The 26,736-nt window shown below is 42.2% G+C and overlaps 1 protein-coding gene and 1 long non-coding RNA gene across 3 annotated transcripts in view; both read left to right on the forward strand.

The window, feature by feature from the left end:
• LOC146522611 (uncharacterized) overlaps positions 1-25,460 on the forward strand; it is a 110,701-nt gene extending 85,241 nt beyond the window's left edge. The window contains exon 2 of the long non-coding RNA XR_014873024.1: positions 19,617-25,460. This is a non-coding gene — a long non-coding RNA (uncharacterized LOC146522611). The remainder of the gene's footprint in view (positions 1-19,616) is intronic.
• Positions 15,120-19,263, forward strand: LOC146522616 (uncharacterized). 2 transcript variants are annotated; one of them, XM_085153537.1, is made up of 3 exons: positions 15,120-15,637; positions 16,238-16,315; positions 17,232-19,263. In XM_085153537.1, exon 3 carries the CDS (start codon positions 17,350-17,352, stop codon positions 18,655-18,657), a length of 1,308 nt encoding a protein of 435 aa, XP_085009663.1. In that variant the 5' UTR covers positions 15,120-15,637; positions 16,238-16,315; positions 17,232-17,349; the 3' UTR covers positions 18,658-19,263. The 2 variants fall into 2 exon arrangements, with proteins under 2 accessions (XP_085009663.1, XP_085009664.1); XM_085153538.1 differs by lacking the exon at positions 16,238-16,315.
• Positions 25,461-26,736: the final 1,276 nt, after the last annotated feature.

The raw sequence follows: 26,736 nt of genomic DNA on the forward strand, positions 1-26,736 counted from the left end.
TTACTGACCTCTGTCATCATTTTAAGTGGGGGAACTTGCACAATCGGTGGCTGACTAAATACTTTTTTGCCCCACTGTAACCTGGAAGTGGTGGCTAACCAACCAGACATAGTGGTGGTAGACAAACAGAAGAAGAGCTCGAGAAGATGTGGAGGGTGAAGGTGACGGTGGTCCCAGTGGTAATTGGAGCACTAGGTGCAGTGACTCCCAAGCTATGCGAGTGGCTCCAGCAGATCCTGGGAACAACATCGGAGATCTCTGTCCAGAAGAGCGCAGTCCTAGGAACAGCTAAGATACTGAGCAGGACCCTCAAGCTCCCAGGCCTCTGGTAGAGGACCCGAACTTGAAGGATTGACTGCCCACAGGGGCGAGCAGGAATTTTTTTTTTTATATATATATATAGGCAGGTAAATGGAAATGGATTCACCAGCACCAGCCTACTGATGTGTACAGTGCTGTTGCACAGTTTTAATTTTAATTTTTTCAAAAGTGACCTTAGACAAGAAAGCTTAATTTGTGATAATTTCTACAGGTGAAATTTAATCTTGTACAAAATTGAATCAAATTGAATCATAGATCAAATCGAATCAGGACCTTTTGAATCAGATTTGTATCAGTTATATAAATAGTGATGATACCTAGGCCTACTGTTAACTATTTTAAACCTGTTCACCACTTACTTTTGTACTATTACAAGCTATTCACTGGGCTTTGTGTCATTTAGAGTATTTAATGATTAAATACACAGCCTGGAGCTGCTCAATTTGAATCCACAAGCTTGAATACTCACTTACTTAATCTTTCTTTCCCAGTTAGTTAACACCTGTATTTTATACCAAATTCCAATTTTATCTTTCTATATATCTTCTTCTACTTAAAACCTGTGTGTTTTTTTTAGCAAGTTTGATTTGATATTCACTTTTATTCTTGTGTAATTACTGCCAATGACCTGTTAGCATATTCAGTACTTTGTTAATGGTCTTATATTGTTCATGTTTTGACCCGCTGTTTTATTGTGAAGCACGTTGGTATACCGTTGGTTTTTAAATGTGCTATAAAAAATACATTTGTATTGTATAGTATTGTATAGTATTTAATCTTTTGGTTTCTCTCTGTGCTCCATCGCCCTTCATCGTGTCGCTGATTACATCACAGCGACACAATGAAGGGTGTCCCAATTTGAAGTGTACTCTAAATGCGGTCGACAAATGCGCAGTTCATTTCCCCAATTTGAAGGGTGGGTCCGGTGTAGACTTCGTGGTCCCATATATCCCACAATTCATAGCGCAGCAGTGGGTGTGGATAGTTTTTCGGAAAAAAACGACGCATGGCTGAAGCGAAGTGGCCAAAGAGTGAAGTTTCAAAGGTAAGTACTGAATATCATGTCACTTATTTATGTCCGAATGTTTAATAATAAAGAACATTAAAACGTTACTGTTGGCCACATGTCAGTGTAGCTTAGTTAAAAAGAGTCAAATTTCGTTAAATAGGACATTGGCATCACCTACTGTTGTAAAAGTCACCCTGCAACATTCACAAATGGCAAGGGATTCTGGGTAATCCTCAGAATAATGGAGGATTCCTGCGAGGTAAGGGAAAAAAAGGAAAGGAGAAAAAAAGGAAAAAAATGGGAGCATAGTTAACTAACTTTGTTGTTGCTTTTCCATTAAGATCTTGCGATGATTACCCCGGACAATAAAGGAAAGCATTATAACTGTTGCCTTTTTGTTGTGAATGCAGGTATGTGACTGTGTCAAACTGTTCAGAGAAATCACATTGTTTTATGTACAGCTCTAAAATATATTTCAGTATTCCCTTCATTTGGGAAATTTAAGATGCAGATTAATTGTGTTAAGGTTCTTCTATTTTGTTTGTATAATTTTACCACTATATGATCACACTGCAAGTCGAAATGTAATCCTCAGAATAATGGAGGATTCCTGTGAGATCTTGCACTGATTGCCCACAACAATAAAGGAAAGTGTCCTTACTGTTGCCTTTTTTAACCTGCGCCTGTCCCATTTGGTTCTTTAGCTATCAGAATTGTTGTCTGAAGACCAACAAGGATACCCAATGGATTTAGTTTGCCAAATGGATCATCTCGGCCTTGCCGTATTGGTCTATTTGATCGACCTTTGTTGTTATTATTTATTTTATTTTATTTTCAGTTGTTACAGATGAGACAGACATGACTGAGGGATAGGAAAGGGAAAAAGAAAGATGAAGGAAAAGAAAAACAGAAGGGAAGAGGGACAGTGAGAAAGGGCACCTAAAAAGAGAAAGAAGAGAAAAGAAATTCTCCTGGATCACCTGTTGAGAGAAAAAGAAGAGAAAACAAGCAAAAAAAAACAAAAAAACAAAACAGAGCAACATACTAAACACAACACCATCACGTTAATCTAGCTAATCAATATTGAATGTTGTTGTGCAGCACGCAGGACCGACAGCGCACAATGTGCTTGGAAGTAGCAGCCAATAAAGGTGTAGTTTATGTCCATGAACAGTGAACACCCGTGTGCAGACCTGTGTGAATCAGCGCGCTTGTATTAAAAAGGTTTCCCCATGTGATGGTCTGCTAGAGGATGTAGAGAGCCATAGTCCCATCCCCCAGGGCATGAAGCAGGCATGGAGGAGATCCAGGCTCCAGACATCCAGAGGCCCCAGAGTGCGAGAGCCCAAGGAGGAGCACCGGAGGGGCATCCGTGCCACCCTCCTGGGAAGAGCTGAGGAGAACCCCAGATGAGGGGTCACCCAGTAGCCACGGTGCAGAAGCCAGAGGGGGCTGCACTGGCGTGCCCGCTGGCTCTGCCGGCAGCCAGCTGTGCCAGAGTGAACCGGGCTGCAGGCCCAGAGGCCGGAGGCCCCAGGGTCCCCTTCCCCCCGGAAGAGGCCTGACCGAGCAACAGGCGCCAGGCCCTGCCAAATAGCCACCGGGAGTGAACTGGTACATACCTGAGCGCCCAGCCCCGGACACCAAGAACCACCAACAGGAGTGTGGTGAGCGGAGATAGGCCTCCATACTTTGGAGGGCCTGGGAGTTCCCAGAGAGGTCTAGTCTAAGACCCAACCTGACATATAGACAAAGACACACAGACACAAACATGCATTCCCACTCTCATGCACACATACAGTGGGGCAAAAAAGTATTTAGTCAGCCACCGATTGTGCAAGTTCCCCCACTTAAAATGATGACAGAGGTCAGTAATTTGCACCAGAGGTACACTTCAACTGTGAGAGACAGAATGTGAAAAAAAAAAATCCATGAATTCACATGGTAGGATTTGTAAAGAATTTATTCGTAAATCAGGGTGGAAAATAAGTATTTGGTCACCTCAAACAAGGAAAATCCCTGGCTCTCACAGACCTGTAACGTCTTCTGTAAGAAGCTTTTCTGTCCCCCACTCGTTACCTGTATGAATGGCACCTGTTTGACCTCATCATCTGTATAAAAGACACCTGTCCACAGCCTCAACCAGTCAGACTCCAAACTCCGCCATGGCCAAGACCAAAGAGCTTTCGAAGGACACCAGGAAAAGAATTGTAGATCTGCACCAGACTGGGAAGAGTGAATCTACAATAGGCAAGCAGCTTGGTGTGAAAAAATCAACTGTGGGAGCAATCATCAGAAAATGGAAGACATACAAGACCACTGATAATCTCCCTCGATCTGGGGCTCCACGCAAGATCTCATCCCGTGGGGTCAAAATGATCATGAGAGCGGTGAGCAAAGATCCCAGAACCACATGGGGGGACCTGGTGAATGACCTGCAGAGAGCTGGGACCAAAGTAACAAAGGTCACCATCAGTAACACACTACAACGGCAGGGAATCAAATCCCGCAGTGCCAGACGTGTTCCGCTGCTGAAGCCAGTGCATGTCCAGGCCCGTCTGAAGTTTGCCAGAGAGCACATGGATGATACAGCAGAGGATTGGGAGAATGTCATGTGGTCAGATGAAACCAAAGTAGAACTTTTTGGTATAAACTCAACTCGTCGTGTTTGGAGGAAGAAGAATACTGAGTTGCATCCCAAGAACACCATACCTACTGTGAAGCATGGGGGTGGAAACATCATGCTATGGGGCTGTTTTTCTGCCAAGGGGACAGGACGACTGATCCGTGTTAAGGACAGAATGAATGGGGCCAAGTATCGTGAGATTTTGAGCCAAAACCTCCTTCCATCAGTGAGAACTTTGAAGATGAAACGAGGCTGGGTCTTCCAACATGACAATGATCCAAAACACACCGCCCGGGCAACAAAGGAGTGGCTCCGTAAGAAGCATTTGAAAGTCCTGGAGTGGCCTAGCCAGTCTCCAGACCTCAACCCCATAGAAAATCTGTGGCGGGAGTTGAAAGTCCGTGTTGCTCGGCGACAGCCCCAAAACATCTCTGCTCTTGAGAAGATCTGCATGGAGGAATGGGCCAAAATACCAGCTACTGTGTGTGCAAACCTGGTAAAGACCTATAGTAAACGTTTGACCTCTGTTATTGCCAACAAAGGTTATGTTACAAAGTATTGAGTTGTATTTTTGTTATTGACCAAATACTTATTTTCCACCCTGATTTACGAATAAATTCTTTACAAATCCTACCATGTGAATTCATGGATTTTTTTTTCACATTCTGTCTCTCACAGTTGAAGTGTACCTCTGGTGCAAATTACTGACCTCTGTCATCATTTTAAGTGGGGGAACTTGCACAATCGGTGGCTGACTAAATACTTTTTTGCCCCACTGTATACAAATACACTCACCCAATGTAGGGATAGACATACATGGATATGCACACACAATCAAACTGCCCAAACATACTCTATACCCCGGGTCCAGGTACCCCCGCCCCTAGAGGGGGGAAATGGCACCTACACCCAGGAGATGTTACCCTTTCCCCCGGGGTGGAGGCAAGCAGACCGCCCCAGGCTCCGCAGCAGCAGGGAGGCCCCGCATACCAGATCCCAATCAGACGGCCAACACCTCCTCCCAGCCCCCCTGCCCTGATGACCAGCAGAGAATGTCCTCCTCTCGCTCATGTGTAGTGTTGCTGCGTGTTGTTCTAAGGTGCATTTAAAACACGGGAGAGCATGGTGCTGCTGCCAGAGAGCAGCAGATGTTAGCACGGCCCCTCCCGAGAACCCTCAATGTCTACATGGATTTAAAATTGAGAGGTGGGAACCGGTGCCAGAGGTGGGGTTGAATACACAGACCGTTAACGTGCCCACCCTCAAGGCCCTATATGTATGTGTTATGAGAGTGTGAGTAATGTGGATGTCTAAGTTGTGGAATAAAACTGAGGCACGGGGGGGATGCCTCCCCTGCACCCTGGTGACACACCTGCACCCTGGTGACACACCCGCACCCCAAGGCCCTACTTGTGTGGGTGTGTTGGAGCGGGAAGAGGGAGGCAGCCGGGGATGGGGAGGAAAAGAAGGGAGGGGCAAGATGCCCCTCCCTAGGGCCAGCTCCCCTGCTGACCCCAGTAGGCATCCCCATCCTTCGGCACCCACCAAGGCAAGGGAGCCCAGGCCCATCCAGACCGGGGACTACGGCAGCAGGACCGCCCAGGCCCACAGGACCAGGGGCAGCCCACCCGACCCCACCACAGAGGAAACTGTACCCACCCTAAAATTCAGTCATCTCCCAGACTGCACAAGACAATAGACACCCAGGTTAAGTTTATTCTCCACCTCTCCTATGACTCTCGCCCACCTGCAGAGTGGACTCCTGCAAGGATGGAACAACCTCCCTGCCAGTTGAAGAGCCCCCCAGTTAAGCCGATGCACCAGAGGCCCCCTGCACCAGGGCTGAGCCCCGGTGCACCTACCCGCCCACAACCTCGGTGACAAGCCCCAACGCCTGCCCCAGATCAATTCAATTCAATTCAATTTTATTTATATAGCGCCAAATCACAACAAATGTCGCCTCAAGGCGCTTCATAGATACAGAGAAAAGCCCAACAATCATATGACCCCCTATGAGCAAGCACTTTGGCGACAGTGGGAAGGAAAAACTCCCTTTTAACAGGAAGAAACCTCCGGCAGAACCAGGCTCAGGGAGGGGCGGCCATCTGCTGCGACCGGTTGGGGTGAGAGAAGGAAGACAGGATAAAGACATGCTGTGGAAGAGAGACAGAGATTAATAACAGATACGATTCAATACAGAGAGGTCTGTTAATACATAGTGAGTGAGAAAGGTGACTGGAAAGGAAAAACTCAATGCATCATGGGAATCCCCCGGCAGCCTACATCTATTGCAGCATAACTAAGGGAGGATTCAGGGTCACCTGGTCCAGCCCTAACTATATGCTTTAGCAAAAAGGAAAGTTTTAAGCCTAATCTTAAAAGTAGAGATAGTGTCTGTCTCCCGAATCCAAACTGGAAGCTGGTTCCACAGAAGAGGGGCCTGAAAACTGAAGGCTCTCCCTCCCATTCTACTTTTAAATACTCTAGGAACAACAAGTAGGCCTGCAGAGCGAGAGCGAAGTGCTCTAATAGGGTGATATGGTACTACAAGGTCATTAAGATAAGATGGGGCCTGATTATTTAAGACCTTGTATGTGAGGAGCAGGATTTTGAATTCAATTCTGGATTTAACAGGAAGCCAATGAAGGGAAGCCAAAACAGGAGAAATATGCTCTCTCTTTCTAGTCCCTGTCAGTACTCTTGCTGCAGCATTTTGGATTAACTGAAGGCTTTTCAGTGAGTTTTTTGGACATCCTGATAATAATGAATTGCAGTAGTCCAGCCTGGAAGTAATAAATGCATGAACTAGTTTTTCAGCGTCACTCTGAGACAGGATATTTCTAATTTTAGAGATGTTGCGCAAATGGAAGAACGCAGTCTTACATATTTGTTTAATATGTGCGTTGAAGGACATGTCCTGGTCAAAAATGACTCCAAGGTTCCTCACAGTGTTACTGGAGGCCAAGGTAATGCCATCCAGAGTAAGAATCTGGTTAGATACCAAATTTCTAAGCTTTTCAGCGCCGAGTACAATGACCTCAGTTTTATCTGAGTTGAGAAGCAGAAAGTTAGTGGCCATCCAAGTCTTTATGTCTTTAAGACATTCCTGCAGTTTAACTAATTGGTGTGTGTTATCTGGCTTCATGGACAGATAGAGCTGGGTGTCATCTGCATAGCAGTGAAAATGTATGCTATGTCTTCTAATGATGCTGCCTAGGGGAAGCATGTATAATGTAAACAGAATTGGTCCTAGCACTGAACCCTGTGGAACTCCATAATTAACCTCAGTGTGTGAAGAGGACTCTCCATTTACATGCACAAATTGGAGTCTATTAGATAGATATGATACAAACCACTGCAGTGCAATACCTGTAATACCTACAGCATGTTCTAATCGCTCTAATAGAATATTATGGTCAACAGTATCGAATGCTGCACTAAGGTCAAGAAGGACAAGCACAGAGATGAGTCCACTGTCAGAGGCCATAAGAAGATCATTTGTAACCTTCACTAAAGCTGTTTCTGTGCTGTGATGAGCTCTGAAACCTGACTGAAACTCTTCAAATAAACCATTCCTCTGCAGATGATCTGTTAGCTGTTTGACAACTACTCTTTCAAGGATTTTTGATATGAAAGGAAGGTTGGAGATTGGCCTATAATTAGCTAAGACTGCTGGGTCTAGAGATGGCTTTTTGAGTAAAGGTTTAACTGCAGCCACCTTGAAGGCCTGTGGTACATAGCCGATTATTAGAGATAGGTTGATCATATATAAGATCGAAGAATTAATCAATGGCAGAACTTCTTTGAGCAGTTTTGTAGGAATGGGGTCTAAAAGACACGTTGATGGTTTGGAGGAAGTAATTATTGACGTTAACTCAGAAAGATCGATTGGAAAAAAAGAGTCTAACTTAACATCAATGGAACTAAGAGTAGCTGTAGATAATATTACATCTGTGGGATGATTATTGGTAATTTTTTCTCTAATGATAAAAATTTTATTTGTGAAGAAGTTCATGAAGTCATCACTAGTTAACGTTAAAGGGATGGTTGGCTCAAAAGAGCTCTGGCTTTTTGTCAGCCTGGCTACAGTGCTGAAGAGAAACCTGGGGTTGTTCTTATTTTCTTCAATCAGTGATGAGTAGTAAGCTGTTCTGGCTTTGCGGAGGGCTTTCTTATAAAGCAACAAACTATTTCTCCAGGCTAAATGATGATCCTCTAAATTTGTGACACGCCATTTCCTCTCCAGATTACGAGTCGTCTGCTTGAGGGTACGTGTTTGAGAATTATACCACGGGGTCAGGTACTTCTGATTAGAGACCTTAGTTTTCACTGGAGCTACAGTATCCAGAGTCGTACGTAGTGAGGAGGTGAAATTATTAACAAGATAATCGACCTCTGTTGGGGTAGCGTTCAGATAGCTGCTCTGCTCTGTGTTGGTACAGGGCATTGACGATGATAACAGTGGCTGGATTATATTCTTAAACTTAGTTACAGCGCTTTCAGAAAGACATCTACTTTGATAAAGTCCACTCTCCACTGCTGCGTAATCAATTATTGTAAATGTAAATGTTATCAAGAAATGATCAGACAGGAGAGGGTTTTCAGGAAACACTGTTAAATTTTCAGTTTCTATGCCATATGTTAAAACAAGATCTAGAGTGTGATTAAAGTAGTGGGTGGGTTCTTTTACATTTTGAGAGAAACCAATTGAGTCTAACAACAGATTAAATGCCATGTTGAGGCTGTCATTTTTAGCATCTACATGGATGTTAAAATCACCCACAATAATTATTTTATCTGAGCTCAGAACTAAATCAGATATAAAGTCTGAGAAATCAGACAGAAACTCTGTGTAAGGCCCAGGTGGACGATAGATGATAACAGCCCCATCCACCAGAGCATGAAGCACGTATGGAGGAGATCAAAACTCCAGACATCCAGAGGCCCTCAGAACATAAGAGACCAAGGAAGCCCAACAGAGGGGCAGCCGCGCCATTATCCCAGAAAGAGCTGAGGAGAGTCCCAGATGAGGGGTCACTCAGCAGGCGCGGAGCAGAAGCCAGGGGGGGTTGCAGTGACGTGCCCGTGAGCTCCGCTGGCAGCCAGCTGTGCCAGAGGGACCGAGCCCCAGGCCGAGAGGCCCAGAGGCCGAGGGCACCCCACCCCCGAAGTGGCCCGAGCGAGCCCCAGGCTCCAGGCCCCGATAAGCAGCCACCAAGGAGTGAGCCGGTGTGTGCCTGGACGCCCATCCCCGGACACAAAGAACCACCAACGCACCGATGTCTGAGGGCGTCTGCCACTGGCAGGGGAAGTGGTGGGGGGAGATGGGCCTCCATACCTTGAAGGGCCTGAGATGTCCCCAGAGAGGTGGCGTCTGATACCCAACCTGATATATGGACACAGACATACAGGCCCACACAGATACAAACATCCATTCCCACCCTCATGCTCTCATATGCAATTAGTCAACACTCACCCAACGTGGAGACAGACATAGAGAGACACTGTACACACAATCACACTCCCCAAGCATACTTTAAGCCCCGGGTCTAGGTACCCTTGACCCTGGAGGAGGAAACTGCACCCAGACCCAGGTGGTGTTACCCTTTTCCCTGGGGTGGGGAGAAGCAGACCGCCCCGACTCTGCAGCAGCAGGGAGGCCCCACATTCCAGACCCCAGTCGGATGGGCAACTCCTCCTCCTAGCCCCCCCGCTCCAGCAGGCCGCAGAGAACGGGGGTGTGTGAAGACTCCAAACCTCCCTCCGCCCGCTCATATGTAGTGTTGATGCATGTGTGTTCTAAGGTGCATTTAAAACCCAGGAGGGCATGGAGCTACCTGCCAGAGAGCAGCAGGTAAGCGCATAGCCCCTCCTGATAGCCCTCAATGTCTACATGTATTTAAAATTGAGAGGTGGGCAATGACGCCAGGGGTGAGGTTGTACACCCTGATGGTCTTTTGGATTCCGTGTAGCGTGCCCACCCCCAAGATCCTATATGTATGTGTTATGAGAGTGTGAGTAATGTGAATGTCTAAGTTGTGAGATAAAATTGAGGCACAGGCAGCCAGAAGGGGACAGAGGGGGAGATGCCTTCCTTGCACCCTGGTGACACACCCTTACCCCAAGGCCCTACATGTGTGGGTGATTGTGGTGGAGCGGGAAGAGGGAGGCAGCTGGAGATGGGGAGGGAAGGAAGGGAGGGGCAAGTGACCCCTCCCTGGGGCCAGCTCCCCCACTGACCCCAGTAGGCACCCCCATACTCCGCAACCCGCTAGGGAAAGGGTGCCCAGGCCCATCCGGACCGGGGCCCAGTACAGCAGCACCGCCTGACCCCACAGAGCCCGGGACAGCCCACCCGACCCCACCACAGAGAAAAATGCACCCACCCCATCATCCACTCATCTTCCAGACTACACAAGACAATAGACGCCCAACCTGAGATCTTCCTCCACCTCTCCTGTATCTCCCCCTCCTGCAGAGAGAGTTTCTGAAGAGAGGAGAGGTCCTGCACGATGTAACAACCTCCCCCATCAGTTGAAGAGCCCCCCAGGTGGCTCGATTCACTGGCAACACCCTACGCCAGGGCTGGGCCCCCACACATCCACCCGCCCACAACCCCGGCAACACACCAACGAGGACCCAAGCCCCCGAGGCCCAGCCAGGGCCCCAACCCAGAGACGGAGCGCCCCCAGAACCTCACGCCCGTCCCGGACCCACCCAGGGGCAGCCAGGCTTCCAGGTCAGTAACCAACGTCCGTCAGCACAGACCCTCCCCTAGCCCCGCTGCACGCAGCCACAAGGAAACCGTCACCTAAGAGCCAACAGAGCCCTTAATAGGCCATGACCGCTACCCCGGGTTGAGCCCTCCAAGGAAGATGCTCCTGGGGAATCCCCCGACGCCCCAAGCCTGTCCCTACCCCCACACTAGGGATGCAATGATAGCAATTTTTACAAACCGATACAATACCGATACTTGGATCTGAGTACTTGCCGATACAGAGTGAAAAAACAGATACTTCTACCACACACACACACACACACACAAATGCAATGAATTGGAAGACAGGTTTTATTTTATTCTCTGCCGATAAAAACTAAAATCTTAATAAAAATGACCACAAAAAAATTTCAAGTGAAAAATAAGCACTTCTATTAAATTATTGCAGAGTGTCCACATTGTAATTTAACAAAATACCACTGAACTATTGGCACTGTCTCGAGCTTTCAGAATAATAAATAAACACTTCCGTTTGGAATAAAATAGATACAAATTAGGTTTGAGAATAAAATAAACTTTTAAATTATTACAGAGTATCCATATTGTAAACAAACAAACAAAATAACGAAAGTATTTGGCATTGACGAACTCCTCATCTCCCCGTGGATCATCAGTCCACTATGCCGTTAAACCAAGGACTGACATCGGGCACACACTGCTTGTCTTTACCTCTTCAGAAAGTTTTGGCACCATTATCTCCCTGATGTATGGGCGGTTGGGAATTTCATATCATGGCTCGAGTATGCTGAGAAGACAGTGCAATCCTATGTTTTCCACGGCCGGCATTGGCTGGTCATCCAGAGCGATAAAATGAGTCAGAGCCTCTGTTATTTAAACTGCCTGTGGATTTTCTCTTGACATTTTTCAGCGCTTTTCCAAAACCTGAGTTAAAGTTGGCTGTTCCGGTCCACACTGCTGACATTTGCTTAGCCTAGCTACAGCAGCCTCCAGTTTCTCTTTTTTATCTGGAGCCACCAGTCTCACTCGCCTAACCCTGTGCCTGTTTAGCGCGAGATGTCCCCCTAGTGGCCAATCTAAAAAACTACAACAGAAATGACATGCCACCCTCTGATTAATGAAATAAGTTAGTATCGGTTCATGGTATCGGTTAACTTTTACGAGTATGAGTACACACACATTTTACAGTATCGGTATCGGTGCATCCCTACCCCACACCAATCACAACAGCGAAGGTGGGACCAAACTATGACCCCCACCCCCACTAGGTGATGGAGCTGATCAAAGAAGCCCAGAGCAATTGATCGGATGTGGTGGCAGAGGCTGTATCAACACTAATGTAATCTAATAGATAATTTCTATATTGGTTAGAATTAAGATTATTTTTATTTTTCCAATTCATTAGGACTGTTTTTCTTGGCTATGTATAGGGCAGTGAAAACCATATGGGCTATATTCTTTTCTGTAGTGACCTTATCTAAGCTGCCCAACAAACACACTAAAGGGGAAGTTGGAATGTTACATTTCAGACACTTTGAGAAGTCTTCACATATCTCGCGCCAAAACTTCTGAACACAGGTCAGGACCAAAGAGCGTGGATGTAATTGTCCGGTGAGTTGGTTTGGCAGTGTGAGCAGTTGTTAGTAGACGTAAAGCCCTTGAACATCCGATGACCTGTATAGTGCACTCTATGTAGTATTTTGTATTGAATTAATTGAAGACTGGGATTTCTAATTAGACGAAAGGTTTTTAAGCATATCTGAGACCAGAAGTTTTGGTCTAAGTTAACTGATAAATCCGCTTCCCATTTTACAATAGAAAGTCATATTGATTCATCTGTTTTAGAAAGCATTCTGTATATTTTGGAAAGTAATTTGGGGGTTTTAATAGTAAGAAATTTAACCACACTTGGTGGTGTTTGTAGTTCAACTTGACCTGGTTTAAATTTATTTTTTTACTATGGATTTAATTTGTTGATATTCTAAAAATCTTTTCTTGTTGATCCCATATTGTGTAACTAGTCTGTCAAATGAAATAAATTCTGTTCCTTCTAATATATGTTCTAAATATTTGATTCCTTTACCACTCCAATCTGAAAGGTTTATCATATTATTATTTTGTAATATGTCAGGGTTGTTCCAGATAGGTGTACATTTGCATGGGATTAGTGAAGACTCCGTCAAATTTAAAAACTCCCACCATGCTTTCAGAGAACAGCTGATGTTGACGCTTTTGAAGCATTCATGTCATTGGATGTTTGAGCTGATAAATGGTAGATCTGAAATCTCTAGATTATTGCAAAGTGCTTGTTCTACATCTAGCCAAGGTTAATCTAAGAGGGTATGTTTTAGCCATCCTGAGATAAATGTAAGCCTGTTGACTAAGAAGTAGTGCTGAAAGTTAGGTAGTTCTAATCCTTCTTTATCCTTGGTCTTTTGTAGTGTTTTTAAGCTTATACGTGGGGGTTTATTTTTCCAAAGGAATTTGGACATCTATGAATCTAGAGATCTGAACCAATCTTGTGGCGGTTTAGTTGGGATCATTGAGAATAAATAATTTAATTTTGGTAAGACCATCATTTTTATAGCAGAATCCCTTCCCATGAGTGATATGGGTAGACAGTTCCATGTAGCCAGATCACCTTCTACTTACTTTAAAAGTGGGATATGGTTTAATTTAGTCAGATCTGCAAGCTTGGGAGAAACATTAATACCTAAATATTTTATATTTCCCGATTGCAGTGGTGTAGAAGAAGAATTATGGAAGGAGCAATTAATCGGAAGGACTGTAGATTTCGGCCAGTTAATTAAGTAATCTGATATTCTTGCAAAAGAGTTTATCAATTCAATCACCCCAGAGATATTGGTTTGTGAGGTTTGGAGAAAAAGTAACACATCATTCGCATAAAGGCTGATTTTATGTTCCACGTTCTTGCATTTTATGCCCTTAATTACTGAATTCTGTCTAATTGCTGCTGCTAGTGGTTCAATAAAAATTGCAAACAGTGAAGGGGAGAGTGGGCATCGCTGCCTGGTGCCCCTCAGGAGACAGAAGCTGGAGGATGTTTGGTCATTTGTTTTGACACAAGCTGTTGGGGAATTATATAATATTTTTAACCAGTTAATGAAAGAGGATCCAAAACCAAATTTGTGTAAAGTTGCAAATAGAAATTTCCAGTTAACTCTGTCAAATGCTTTTTCTGCATCTAAAGAAAATATAGTAGTTTCAAGGTTTTTACTGTGTGAGTAATCTATCAAATCAAATAATCTACGTGTATTTGTTGATGAGTGCCTACCTTTTATGAAACCAGTTCGGTCAGGATGAATTAAGAGGGGGTTTATTTTCTCTAGTCTCTTTGAGAGAGCTTTGCAGATTATTTTAAGGTCTGCATTTATAAGGGATATTGGACGATAGCTTGAGGGATATACAGGGTTTTTCCTTGGTTTTAGCAGGAGATTAATGTTTTCAGAAATCATATTTGATCGAAGTCTGCCCTTTTCTTTGATTTCACACAACGTTCTGTAAAAAACTGGTGCTAGAATTGTCCAGAAATTGTCCAAAAAAAAAAAAAAGAAGTGATGTTAGTACTTTCAGCGTTAACTTTGTTTTAAAGCCTTTAAAATATACGCCGTTAAATAGTTGACCTTAATCTTACAGAGAATGTGATGATTTTATGGATAATTAAAGTCAGTCATATATCCACAAACACAACAAGCTGAAAGTCAGCTTTTTGAGTTATCACCCAACACTTATCGCAACAAAGAGATAAAATACATGCAACATGGACAAATATTTGACCACATGCAATAATTTGCACAAATGTAAAGTCTTTCTGTTGTTGTGTGTGCTCAGTGTTGGTGGAAACTCTCAAAATGGAGCTAGTAAGAACCCAAAGAAAATTAATATGGAATCAAATTGATAAGTAATATCAATAATGGAATTGGAATTTCAAAATCCTTATCAATTCCCATCCCTAATCAGAGCTAAGAAAGATGTAATAACGAAAGGGATGCCTCAGAAGTGCAGCTAGCTCCCCAGACCTAGTGGTGGCAGGGCAACAATGAGAACATTTCCACCATGCAGTAATACTGGAAGAACATACAAGAGAAGAATAGAATAGAATAGAATAATCCTTTAATTGTCTAACAAGGGGAAATTAGGTTGTAACAGCAGCAAAAAAAAACCCAAAACAAAACAAAAAATATATATAAACAGAACAGGACACAGAACAGAAAAACATACAATTTTTACATACAGACGTGGACAAAATTGTTGGTACCCTTTGGTCAATGAAAAAAAAACTTACAATGGTCACAGGCCTGTTTCAGGCAGCTATTTTTAAAATAATTCAGTTGAAGCATGGTTAAAAACTGATGACTGACTTTCATTTGTTAAGAATTTATAGAATTTTTATTTATTATTACTTTTGTCAGATTAAAGTTATTTCTGTGACCATTGTGAGTTTTTCTTTCATTGGCTGCATACGTAATCAAAGAAAGCCTCGATACGCGCTTTACAAAAACTCCCCCAAGATTAGCCGACACACGCTTCGAAGCTTTGACACACATGACACATCACTACCAGTTGGTGGCGGTAATGAGTCGTAGTTGCCAACCGCCGACAAACCACAAAGAAGAAGACGAAGTACTGCGCGTGCACACAGCGGAAAGTAGACTTACCGAGTAACGATTATAGCCACAGTCATCATACTTGTTATCTACGACGGAGACTTTTTTGGTGTGACAAATATAGTGTGACTGTGCTGAGCTTTCTTACTGCTGCCCTTCTGGTCTCCGGCAGATCACTTTTATGTTTCTCATGAGTGATTGGAAAGATATAGGCTCTCGTAGCTCGGACAGCTTGGTCTCTCTCCTAGTCCAACTACAAAGCCGGCCTTCTCCGCTGGGGGATCTTTAGTTCGGGTTATTCTGAGAGGAGATCCAGAGTGAGTACATAATAATTATATAGCTTCCTAAATCGATAACTGTCTACAGGGTTTCTCTCTCTTAGCTAATTTTGTTTTCGTCTGTACGTTCTGTTCAGCCCCTGTCATTTTGTCTGCTTGGAGCTTCCAGCAGGACCTTATTTTTTTTAATCATTTGTGTTCAGCTATTTGTTGTCCTTCAAATGAAGATGTTGTACTGAGTATTATGATTTGATGAGGTGGATAGAATACAACATGTTCCACAATTAATAACAGAATCACCACCAGAAATGTGTCTTTTAAGATGGCGCTGATCTAGCGGCAGGCGGTTGTAGCAGCAGTCTTCGTAAGCGCACCCCCCCCCCCCCCCCCTTCTTTTTGTTCCTACTATCTAGTATTTATCCATCATAACTCTGTTTCTACACTCAGTGAGTGCATGTTGTTTGTTTCCATGACAACTTAGTTTCCCTCTGGGATTAATAAGGTTTTTTTTTATTCTGATGTTGGTGGTGTTAGTACAAGGCACAATGATGCTACACAATACAATGGTCTTGAGTAGTGCCTTATAATAATACAATAAATTTAACTGGATTAAATATAAAAATCTTTTTGCTGTCACAGGCGACTGGCAGCAGGTGAAGAGTCTGCAGGAGGAGCAGCTCAGCACCTGTAGTCAGAAACATTGGTTCTTCATCAAAGGTGACAAAGAAACATTATTCTACAGACATTAATCTGTAATTATTTTAATAATAATAATAACAACATCTAATTCTGTACACAGTGACATTTTGCCTGTTTATCCCAAATGAGAGACAAATCACTGCTGAAGAAAAATAATGTTCTCACCTGCTTACATTAAATCAATGGATAGATGAAATTAGCCGTTTTTAACCCTCCCGAAAATAAGCTTCTCAAGGATCAGTTTTTGGTCCTGTATTTTTTGTAACCTTTACACACTCTACATGTTGTATAATAAAGTATCTAATAATATGTTCTAGTGTTGCACATGATACATTATTTACAGCTGATACACAGTTGTGTTTTATTCCCTCTGATAATCTCTGATAGCGTATTTTGTAAATAGTATTACATCCTCTGCACACTTTGGCTGCTCTGAAAAAGAGGGCAACAAACCAGAGAAGTTTGACTCCCTGGAAGAACTTATAAGTACACCTACACTGAAGACTTATTTATTCTTCTTTTAACCTGAACAAGAAAAAGCCCTCTGTAAAGTTATGAAATCTTAGTAAATGAGGAAAACAGGAACAGCTCTGTAGCCAGGGTGACAAAGCCACCGTTCAAATGTTTGGACACACCTTCTCATGATTTTTCTATTTTATAATGACTTTTTACATTATAGATTCTAATTGAAACCATCAAAACTCCAAATGAATTAGGAGACAAAAAAAATGTTAAATAACACAAAACATATTCATATTTTAGATTCTTAAAAATGTTAGATTATTTAAAATAGCCATCCCTTGTATTGATTACTATTTTTTACACTATGTGTGCGAGTGTGTCTGTGTATGTATGTATAGATATATGTATGTATATGTACACTAAATAGGTTTTGTGAAGTGCATGTCACTGTTTTAGTTCTTTGTCATCATAGGCAAAAGAAGGGGAAGTGTGCCGAAACCTCTCCAAATTTATGACCTCAACAACAACAACCAATGCCAGCAAGTACAGATGAATGAGTTGTGATCCCTGTGGAGAAGACTTTCATCACTATGAAGAAGGCCAGAAGACGCGAACGCATTGACATTGGAGACAGAAGCTTCATGTGTGATCAGTGTGGAAAGGCTTTTACTCGTAATAGCAGTTTAAAACAACATAAGCTCACCCACACTGGATTAAAACCATTTAGCTGTGATCAATGTGGAAAGACTTTCACTGAGAATGGCAACTTAAAAAGACATCAGTTCGTCCATACTGGCATTAAACCATTCAGCTGCGATCAGTGTGGAAAGGCTTTCACACATAATTGCAAGTTAAAAAAACACCAGCTTCTCCACACTGGATTTAAACCATTTAGCTGTGATCAGTGTGGAAAGTGTTTCACTGAGAATGGCAAGTTAAAACAACATCAGCTCGTCCACACTGGCATTAAACCCTTCATCTGCGATCAGTGTGGACAGGCTTTCACACATAATAGCAAGTTAAAAAAACACCAGCTTCTCCACACCGGATTTAAACCATTTAGCTGTGATCAGTGTGGAAAGACTTTCACTGAGAATGGCAAGTTAAAACAACATCAGCTCGTCCACACTGGCATTAAACCCTTCAGCTGCGATCAGTGTGGAAGGACTTTCACTCAGAATAGCAGCTTAAAAAAACATCAACTCATCCACACTGGATTAAAACCATTTAGCTGTGATCAGTGTGGAAGGACTTTTACTGAAAATGGCAACTTAAAACAACATCAGCTCATCCACACTGGATTTAAACCATTCAGCTGCGATCAGTGTGGAAGGGCTTTCACTCAGAATAGCAGCTTAAAAAAACATCAGCTCATCCACAGTGGATTAAAAGCATTCAGCTGCAATCAGTGTGGAAAGTCTTTTACTCATAGTAACTGTTTAAAAGAACATCAGCTCATCCATACTACAGATAAACCATTCACCTGTGATCTGTGTGGAAAGTCTTTTACTCATAGTAAAAGCTTAAAAGATCATCTTCTCATCCACACTGGCATTAAACCATTTGTCTGTGGTCAGTGTGGAAAGGCTTTTACTCAGATTAAAAATTTAAAACAACATCAGCTCATCCACACTGGAATTAAACCATTCAGCTGTGATCAGTGTGGAAAATCTTTTACTCGGCGTAGAAACTTAAGAAAACATCATCTCATCCACATTGGAATTAAACCATTCACCTGTGATCAGTGTGGAAAGTCTTTTATCTGCACGAGTTCCTTGAAAGAACATCAGGCCATCCACACTGGCATTAAACCATTTGTCTGTTGTCAGTGTGGAAAGGGTTTTCGTCGCATGGATACTTTAAAAAATCATCAACTAATCCACACTGGAGTTAATTAATTTTTTATTGGTCAGTGCTGAAATGCGGCCACTTCTATGTAAACATTTAAAAAAATCAGATTGTTCACACTGCAATTATAGCGTGTATTTAATTGTGGTAATTGTGAAATTTGTGGAAACTCTTTCATTTATAACAAATGTTATTCAGGCATCAGCAAATCCACAACATATGTCGTGCTATGACAAAACTGGCAGACCAATGTGACATTACTCTGACCAAGTTCTTTTGGACATATTAAGGTTGAAGAGGCTCTACCAATTGCAGACTTCTATACCTGTCATTGTACTGGGTTTTTGACCCAGTGTTTTGTGCTTTTTGACATTAGCATTCCATTTGATTGAATATTGTAATATTTGATGTTTATTTCTATTTATGTTCTTTTAATTGTTTTTCTTGTTGATGTAATATTTGTCATTTCTAGTCTTTAGGTTCTGTTATCATACCTCCCCTCTTTTTCACATTCTGTGTTTTGTCAGCAGTGGCAGTCCTAGTCTGTTTGGTGCCCTGGGCGAACACCCTCTCTGCCCCCAGACCCACAGATAACATATATGTATGTTTCATGTGTATATATGTATATTAAAGATTGTACATGCATATAAAACATATCTTACTGTAAAAACTGTTTCTGGAACCATATCGAATTTAGCCAGATAAACATAAACACATAAACATAAACTCTCTTCTATCTATGAAGAGAGAGAGAGTATGCATAGTTTTCAAATTTTGTACAAACAGCCATTATAATCCATCAGACAATGAGAATAGGACAAATCAACAACCGACAATGACAACACAGTCCAAGATTGCATAAGGTCAGTGCTATCCTCTATGCCAGCGGTCCCCAACCCCCGGGCGGTCCCCAACCCCCGGGCCTCAGACCGGTCTCTCACCGGTCTGTGAGTCGTTTGGTACCGGGTCGCGAGAGTTGAGGCTCAGGTGTGAAATGTATGGTTTTCAGGGTTTTTAGCGTTATTTTGTTATCGTTTTTATCGTTAACTCGGTTTTCCTGGGTCTTTCCACGTCTGTTATGAATAAATCTTCTTTTTTTCGATACCGGTACTAGTTTTATTTTGTTGTATTTATCCGCGACACCTTAAAGGCCGGTCCGTGAAAATATTGTCGGGCATAAACCGGTGCGTTGGGCAAAAAAGGTTGGGGACCGCTGCTCTATGCTGTTGCAAGCTGGGGCAGCAGGTTGAGGGTCACAGATGCCAACAGACTAAATAAACTGATCCACAATGCCAGTAATGTTGGACTCCGTTAGGGTGGTGTCTGAGAGGCAGATGTTGTTCAAGATAAAGACAGTCATGGATAATACTTCCCACCCACTCCGTGACGTACCAGCTAGTCACAGGAGCACTTTCAGTGAGGGAGTGAAGCTGTGTCCCAAAACGTCGGCTGCATCCTCCGGAGGCCGCATTTGAAGGCTGATTACGTCACAGCCAGGCGACGAAGGCTGTCCCAATTCGTCAACTCCTTCAAATGCGGCTGACAAATGCGTCTTTCATTTCCCCGATTTTGAAGGATGGGTCGGGTGTGTCCTTCGTGGCCCACCATATCCCAGAATTCATAGCGCGGCCCAGCCAAATTTCAGCTGACAACAATGGCGGCCGCTACTAAGTTTTAAAATTACTCTTATTAATCTTTCTGGGCCACAAAATAAACTTTTAACATATTTTAAGGCGAGAAAGTAGCTGTGTAATTTACAAATATATGCTTGGTTTATCAGTGTGCCGACGTTTTCGGAGACGTCTGTTACCCACCAGCTCGATAGCAAGCCGGGGGGTTGAATGGTCACTCCAGCCGGCGAGAGCAGCGGACTCCCGGCTCTTTCACTACTCAGGTTAAACATGATATAAGTCACTCAGATAACTTAAAAAGGTAATTTTTTGCCTTTTTTGGGTGTTTTATTTGTTCTGGAGTAAATCGGTTTGGCTGTTATTAGATTAGAGTTATTAGATTATTAGATTAAATAAAACTTTATTAATCCATCGAGTGGGTTCCTCTGGGATTTTCACACAGCTGAATAAACGTTAAACAGAAAACTGATTAAACAGTTTTAAAAGTGTGAGACGGTCAAGAATTTACACCAGTGTCCTGTTATATTTTAGATAGCAAGGAGCAGACGGCCGAGTTTATTAAACTCCACCAAGACAGCGGTGACGCAAATCTGAAGGCTAGACCGTCCCATTTCACAGCCTCGCACTTCTGGCCTTCTCGGTCTTTGAAGGACCCAGACCACGTAGACCGCGAAGGCCGGGTCCTCCGAAGGATGCAGCCAACGTTTTGGGAAACAGCTTGAGATTAACAGAAAAAACAAACGACACAGGAAGTCATTCCTGCCTGTGGCCATCTCCCTGTACAACTCCTCCATCCAACACACTGTAAACACTGCAAAAGTTACACCCTTTTTACATAAGCTCTTTTCTACTCTGTAATATTCTTGTCAATTTTCTTGATATTTATTTATTATCCCTTCTGTTAATCCTTGATATTTATAATTGATTGATCTTTATATATTAATGCTATTTCCTAAATGTGTAAAATCTCTAACAATGTATTGTTTGGAGTTTAGTCTGTCACTGTTGCTATTTTTAGAATTTCTCTTGGAATAACTGTAATCCATATAATTTCCTTAGGGATTAATAAAGTATTCTGATTGTTTCAGGATTCATGACCTGCTATTTTCCAATGACAAGTCTGCTTACTTGTCTCTTTTGCTTGTTTCTCCTCTTCTTTTCTCTTTTTTCCTAAACTGAAGACCTGATGGCTTTGAACTTTTCTTGTCCATCTTCCATTGGTTTTACTTTTGTACTCCAGTATGAATACCCATCCTCCAACTCGAGGATCACCACAACATAATCTAATAGACCTAAACCTTATTTCAAAGATTCACTTTGTCTAGGGTTTATTTCTGGGATTTCACACAACCCAGGATTCAAATCATGAATACATAATGGGCTTGGATTTACGACATTATGATTGAAATGTGCCCTATTTGGAAGCAGCAGGGCCCCCTCCTCTGTCGACAGGTTGTGTGAGACTTTAAATCATCAAACTGTAAAATTTTAAATTGTTATTAATCCCTTTACCACTAGTTCTAAAGTGTATATGTATTTTCTTACTCTTCTCATATTTATTGTTTGTTTACTTGCAGTCGTCTCTCTATATACTGTACTCTATATAGCGGAAATGACAATAAAGTTTAATTTGACTTCAGCATAGCAGCAAGCAGGCACACCGAGGGCTCTCATACTCACTCTATAGAATTTCGAAAAAACATCGGTGCAAATTATAAGTCTGTATCACAATGTCGGGTGTTTTCGTGTTTGTTGGTTTGTTTTTATTTTGTTTTATTTTGCGAGTTGGTCATTAGATGCTGCTCCAGCCAGCCAGAGAATAGCCAACATCTGGACATAGCGTTTTCTGGGAGAAACGTTTCGTCACTCATCCAAGTGACTTCTTCAGTCTCAGCTGACTGCAGGTTTCCCCAATCTTATAAACATCAAAAAGGCCCTGATTAAATGTGGTTATCCCAGCTGGACTTTTGTCAAAACTGGAAAGGCACCTAAAGAAAGCTCCAGCCGATCCAGGAGAGAAGGACAACCGCTGCCCAAGCGAAAACCTGTAGTGATCCCATATGTGTCAGGAATATCGGAACAGTTGAGACGCATTTTTTCGTAACACCAGGTCTCTGTGGCTTTTAAACCCCAAAACACGCTGCGCCAAAAATTGGTCCACCCCAAGGATCGGGTCCCCCGACACAAACAGAGTAACATAGTGTACGCTGTTAAGTGCCAGGAGGATTGCCAGGATTTATACATCGGGGAAACCAAACAACCTCTGGCGAAGTGGATGGCACAACACAGAAGAGCTACCTCGTCAGGCCAGGACTCTGCAGTCTATTTACACCTACAGGCTAGTGGACACTCTTTCAATGATGAGGATGTACACATCCTGGACAGGGAGGAACGCTGGTTTGAGCGTGGAGTCAAGGAGGCCATTTACGTGAAAAGGGAAAGACCATCTCTGAATCGAGGAGGGGGCCTAAGGGTACATCTTTCACCATCTTACAATTCTGTGATTGCAGCCATTCCCAAACTCTCTGTGAATGGTACTCATGGCCATTGATCAGTGGTCTTTGATCAGTGGGTTTTGGTCAGTGGTTGTTGATCAATGGTCATGAGAATTTGCATAATTATGATTAAGGAACTGACCTCACAGCCCATTGTTCCTTCAGTGGGCTGGTTTCAGTCATTATGCAAATGTACTGTTTATAAGATTGGGGAAACCTGCAGTCAGCTGAGACTGAAGAAGTCACAAACGTTTCTCCCAGAAAATGCTACGTCCAGATGAACAGAATCAACTTTTGGAGATTTATTTTCCTGGATGATTGAGAATGAATCAAGAAGTACCTGAAACACACACAGACAATGTTAATTTAAAGACAAGAACTATGAGCCAAGGTCGACATAAATGTGTTTAATCTACTTTATCATAAATGTAACAAAGTGTTTAGAAAGTTAGCACATACATGTAATTTTTCATTTCTTTATGTGTCCATCTATAGAACACTGCATGTTATAGTGTAAATCTGCCTGTTCTCTGTCGGAAACCTGCCTGCAGAAAATGAATCTAAAGTATGTAATGCAAGTATGTCATCACTTTAGAGATGGAGAAAGCATAACGTGACAATTATGAATCACTTAATATTATAAGGAGATTCTGCAGGTCATTAATCAATGTATAAAACTAAAATAAAATGTATTTTTAGTGACACAAGATACAAATATGGAAGCAAGATGTATAATTAGAATCATTTATAATAAATATGAATAAATCATTGCAATTTCTTTAACCATAAAGAATAACTAAATCCTTCAGGACAATGTCACATCAATGCACTGAACTCACTATGTTATCCACCTAACAGCCTCCACATGTTCTCACTGTAATTGATTTGATTCATAGACCCCGAAAATGGTGCTGCGCTCCCACAATGCATTACGGCGTGACGTCAACTCCAAAGCCCTCTACCATCTTCGACGCGAACCTGACCAAACGCTGCAGCAGCTGGACCCACAACAACAATCTGAAAATGTCAACAGTGCTGCAGGAAAGCGATCTCATGCAGCAGGGCGGAGAGTGTTAAACCCAAGGCCCGTTTCACTACACGGAGGAAAATTCTCAGACAGCTTCAGATGACAGAACTGTGACGAGACGCCCATTAAGCCCGAATGGAAAGTGAGGCCAAGCAAAAGAATGCTGACTTTAACAACTCTGCATTAACACTGTGCAGGACAGTGATGGACCAACGGGCAGTAAAAAGGGCGTGCCAGAGACAGGAGGAGCAACTGAGGTCAAAAGGCACCTCAGAAAGGACAAAACACGGAAGAAGATGCAGGTTTCACCTGCGGTGAGTATGGACACTGGAGAAAAGTACTGCCCCAACTGGGGCCAGAACCAGGACGGACTGAACTTTGAACAGCAGCAGCAATGGTTGCAAACAGACTGAAAAGGAGGAGGGCAGGACCCCAGGGCACGCTTCAGGCCATGCTCATTGATTACTTAGAATGTGTTTTATTATTGGTTAAATGCGTTTTATGTCACCCAGAGGGCATTTATGTAGTCCTGAGTCTAAAAGGATTGCAGCGAGTCAATCCAGTCCAAAAAACAAGGAACTGTTTTCCTTTAAAATGATGACGTCATCTTGCTGGTGATGGATACTCGAATAGGTTGCGCGTGAGACTCCATTATCAGCAATATCTGGTATGAATGTGTGTGGATGTATGCATGTGACTGGACTGTGATGGACTGATGACTAAAAGTTTTAACTGACTTGATACTGAGACAAAAACTGCACCGACTTTAGGATTAGTAAATGTCCACAAACAATTCACCCAGCCTGTAAAAGAAGGGTGGATGTTTTGTCTTGCTTTGTTTTGTTTTTGCAGGAGCAGAAGGATGAGAGAGACTGGAGGGGGAGACTGTAGCTTCACATGAGAGTGTGGAACTGCAGACTTAACTCTTTGGTTGCTAATTTTGAGTTACTGATGTATGCATTAAGAAAACTGTGTTTTATTAGCTGTGTTTTAATTAAGGTATCACATTATATTGCTGGGAAGTGTCAAATGTTACAGTGGAGAAAATATGTTACTATTAACCATAGCAGGCCACTGTAAAAAGTCAATTAACTTTTATAGAGGAAAAAGCCAAAACTTTAACAATATCTATGAATAATAGGGAAATGGTAGACTTGTCACATTCAAAATAGAGATATGTAATAACAAATACTGGTCCACGTGATTTAGGTTCTCCCTTGAAATAGTCAATAATTTAGAAAAGTAGAATATAACCGACAGGGGCATGTGATAGGATGTGGTACTGCAAGAGAACAAGAGCATAGTAAAGAAGGAAAACCTATTATGTTTAGTTTTAATAAATTCAACTTAAAATGTACCATTACACTCAGAGGATCAATATGGAATCATGATATATGCAAATTTTGTATGCAGCACATGACTGATAGCTGTTCTGTCCTGAGCTTTTGTTTTTACAGCACCCACTTGACCACACCAATAGTTTATCGCCACCAAAGGAGTAATTGCGAGTATTCAAGGGAGGACTGTCACCAAAAGTGGGAGAGTGTGCAGAGATTGGCTATTCTGACCAGGAAATGTAATAAACAGGATTGTCGGAACAGTCGGCGTTAAAGTCACCTTTGACAGTCCAGACTGGGATGGCGTTGGACATCTTCAAGGTGGAGAAAGGGTTGGTGTGACCAAGGTGTGGTTTGGCTTGTTGTATGCATATTTCAAAATTGATACAGCTCTGGATGGCCCAGTCTGTCTGTGCGTGCGCATGTGTGCTTGTGTGATTTCTTTTATTAAAGTTAGTATTTAGTTTTTATGATATGTAGCGAGCTTGACGCTCAGTGTCCTTTTATTCTTTTAACGTGTTCTGTGTTTTATTTCAGTGAACGGAGGACGTGCCAGTGGCCCTGGGACCTCAGGTGGTGGGTCGTTTTCACACTTTCCTTTGTACAGCACTGGATGGACTGTAGTGATTTTCCTTTTTGTGTGATTTTCTTTTGGGTCTGCGGCTGCTGGTAAGTCCAAGTTCCATGATTGTTTTATTGTACTTTTAGGATACTGTCAACAACGATGCTACAATTTGTTTTCTTAATATTTTACTCTTTATTTCTTTTTTCATAAATAAAACTGTTAATATTGGAGCCAATCTGCCGGTGTGCATCCTTGAATCTGTGCGGCATCTTCTATTCCTTTTTATCTATTTTTCATAAACATATATTTCCTGGGGGTGAAATTCCCGTAGGTGGCGTTGTCATTTTATTACTATTTCTTTTATAACCCCGCCGACCACTTGGTCACACTGACAATCAAGACAAACACCAACATCATCAAATCTACAGTTGAAACCAGATATTTACATACTCTTTAGATAAAAAACAAACAAACAAACACTTTTTTAATTGTAACACAACATCAGACAACTACTGTTGTTTTTTTTAGATTGATGAATTTAAAAAACATATTTGTTAAATTTAAGAGTAAAGAGAGAAATTGTATGTATTTTTTAATTGCAAATGGAACCATATTGTATTCAAAATTGAGCCACACTTATAGAGGTCCACAATTGTTTTCCCGGTGTTTTGGTTGTTGTCTCTTGATTTTTCCCATGTCAAAGAAACAGGCTCTGTGTTTTGCCTTATATGCCTCCACACACAGCAAATCCAGCATGTCCAGATTAACACTGTCAGATTTGATTTCAACACTTTTAAAGTGTCTATATGGGTCCACACCAGAGAGTGTTAATTTAACTCTTTTTGGAGAGTTGGTACGTTAACTCTGATTTAGTGTTAAACACCAAATCTGTCTGGAGTTGATAATTTAACACTTGGTGTTAAGAGTTTATATATTAACTCTCAAAGAGTATTTTAGTTTAACTACGTAAGAGTTATCTTCTAATTAATTCTAAAAAGCGGGAATTTTACTGTTCTGAACTTCTAGAAATTTCTTTTGGAAATAAACATTTACTAAAAAGATGCAATGGTTTTT

The sequence above is a fragment of the Neolamprologus multifasciatus genome, chromosome 3 (assembly GCF_963576455.1).
Source record: "Neolamprologus multifasciatus chromosome 3, fNeoMul1.2, whole genome shotgun sequence".
Taxonomy (NCBI): domain Eukaryota; kingdom Metazoa; phylum Chordata; class Actinopteri; order Cichliformes; family Cichlidae; genus Neolamprologus; species Neolamprologus multifasciatus.

What these genes read in the sequence shown, in the direction of transcription:
- LOC146522616 (XM_085153537.1), top strand. Translation starts at nt 17,350, where the DNA reads ATGAAGAAGGCCAGAAGACGCGAACGCATTGACATTGGAGACAGAAGC.